The sequence below is a fragment of the Palaemon carinicauda genome, chromosome 1, assembly GCF_036898095.1.
Source record: "Palaemon carinicauda isolate YSFRI2023 chromosome 1, ASM3689809v2, whole genome shotgun sequence".
NCBI lineage: Eukaryota > Metazoa > Arthropoda > Malacostraca > Decapoda > Palaemonidae > Palaemon > Palaemon carinicauda.
The window spans coordinates 297,998,914-298,001,413 of record NC_090725.1 but is presented as its reverse complement, the minus strand read 5'-3'; the positions used below and the strand labels follow the sequence as shown (position 1 = coordinate 298,001,413).

At 32.8% G+C, this 2,500-nt stretch overlaps 1 protein-coding gene across 1 annotated transcript in view; it reads left to right on the top strand.

Annotated features, from left to right (window-relative positions):
• LOC137639842 (L-threonine 3-dehydrogenase-like) overlaps nt 1–2,500 on the top strand; it is a 37,019-nt gene that overhangs the window by 23,444 nt on the left and 11,075 nt on the right. Inside the window, exon 3 of the mRNA XM_068372088.1 lies at nt 2,045–2,198. Within this exon, the coding sequence (XP_068228189.1) occupies nt 2,045–2,198 (154 nt within the window). The remainder of the gene's footprint in view (nt 1–2,044; nt 2,199–2,500) is intronic.

Below are 2,500 nucleotides of genomic sequence, written 5' to 3'. Positions count from 1 at the left end.
TAAACCTCCATAAGGTTATGAATATTTCAAAATACTATTTATAGCACAGTAATTCAAATAGTTACAACTGGAGTCATTTGCTTATTTAATTTTTCATTTCTTTAGTAGTTAAAGGTTTATTTATAATTATATTACAAATGGATTACATATAACTGTTGATTTTCTCCTCATCCTATTCCTTCATTCTAGGATCATTTGCTTCCTATTTGCACCCACTTTTTAGCCCATTCCTTTGCTTACAGTCCTCCTTCGTTTCCTCTTTGATAGCCCATTTGGAAACTACCTTGCCCGGCGTTCTGCTGGACTTGAGTTCAAGACCTGTTTAATCTCAATAGTTTCTTTAGTGTTAGCAACCTCACCATTCCTGTGAGCTAATGGTGAGGGGTTTTGTGGGAGCTTATTGGCCTACCTCCTGAGTCAACAGCTTCCATTGCCTGGCCATCCCTGGTCTTCGCTTGGGTGGAGAAGGTGCTTGGGCATTGTCAGGAAACTTCCCTGGCTGGCATTCTGCTAGACTTGGGTTCGAGACCTGTTCAATCCCGATAGTTTCTTCTGTGTCTGCAAACTCACCATCCTTATGACATAATGATGTGAGGGGCTTGTGGGAGCCTATATGCCTACCTGCTATGTCATCAGCAGGCATTGCCTGGCCCTCCCTGGTCCTAGCTTGGGGTGTAGAGAGGGTTTGGGTATTGTCACTGTACCATGCCTCTGCCATTCCTGGCTAGTTCAGTAGTAACTTATTTGCCTAGCATTCTCATGGCGGCAGATCGATCCCTGCCCGGGACCGTGAGCTTAAGCTGTTTACTGGGGTGGCCACTGCTGTGATTAGCCACCACAGTGTCGGGTTAGGCTTGCCAGGCTGACGTTCTGGTGAGTATCTATTCTGATGAAACTGGAACTGAAACCAGACACCTTTAACCTTTGTATTCCCTAAAGAATCTAGAATCACCCTAGATTTTGTTCTTAGGTCCAGGTCTAATTATGTTGAATAACTATTTGAAATTCCAATGATTATTTTACTTTCATTAGTTTTGTAACTGTCTTTATATATTTAATTACTGTTATTATTTCTGTTTATCTTGTGAAAGTTATAATTACTTATCAACTGTTATCAATTTTTTACATCTGCTATTTATAATTATTCCTGGTCATTTATTGACTATTTTTACTAAGTCATTTTAAAAATTTATTTCGTTCAAAACTAAAACTTTATTCTCTAAGTTTATTTATCTTTTATCTACCTAGCTCAAAACTAATAAATTAAATCCAGTCTTTACATAACATTTAAGTTTTAGAGATTTTCCCTTGAAAATTCTAACGTTATCTTTTAAATGCAATGTAAGTTTTTTTGGGATAACAGCTGCTGCTTCTTCTTCCCCATTGCTATCCCTTAAAGGGTTGGTTGCTTAATGTGCCTTCTCTAATGCCTTCGATCAAAGGCATCCTCTTCAACCAAACCTCTTCTCTCTTTTTTTTATTTCTTTTTGGATAGTAGGTGTTTCGTTTCAAATTGCTTTGAGTATTACTTTTGGTTGATGGTACAGTATTTTGGTTTGGTATTTCTTTTTGTATCTTCTATCGTGTTCTTTTATTTCAATCATGAGTATCCAATATATATATATATATATATATATATATATATATATATATATATATATATATATATATATAGTGTGTGTGTTATATGCATATGAATGCATATACTGTATATACATGTAAACACTCATATGTATATTTTACGAATATCTTTTTGTATAATGATTTGTTTATGTATACAAGAATATATATATATATATATATATATATATATATATATATATATATATATATATATATATATATATAAATTATATATATATATATATATATATACATATATATATATATATATATTTATATATATATATATATATATATAACTTACTAATTTAATCATTTTGCTCTGCAGATAATTTTTGACAATTTATAATTCATTACCAAATACTTTTTCTTTGACTCTCCCGTTTGTTTACATTCTGTGACTGATCGCCCGGGCGTTCAGCGTCCTGGGCCACGAAGGATGCGGCGTTGTGGTCAAGTCTTCCCGACCAGACGTCCGAGAAGGGGACAGGGTCACTTGGGGGATCTCCACATCCTGCGGGAGCTGTTTCCCTTGCTCCCTAGGACTTACAAATAAGTGTGAGAATCAAATTAAGGTGAGTATGGGAGAGGAAATCTAATTGTAGGGAGTTATAAGGATGTTTTTAACTTGCGGGCCCCGCTGTTGTGGTCTACATAGTTCAACAGACTGGGAAAATTATGTTTTAGCTTCTCGTATTTTATTATGTAAAATTAGAGTTGGATTGTTTAGTTTAATTGAATTATATATATATATATATATATATATATATATATATATATATATATATATATATATATATATATATATAATATATATATATATATATATATATATATATATATATATATATATATATATATATATATATATATATAT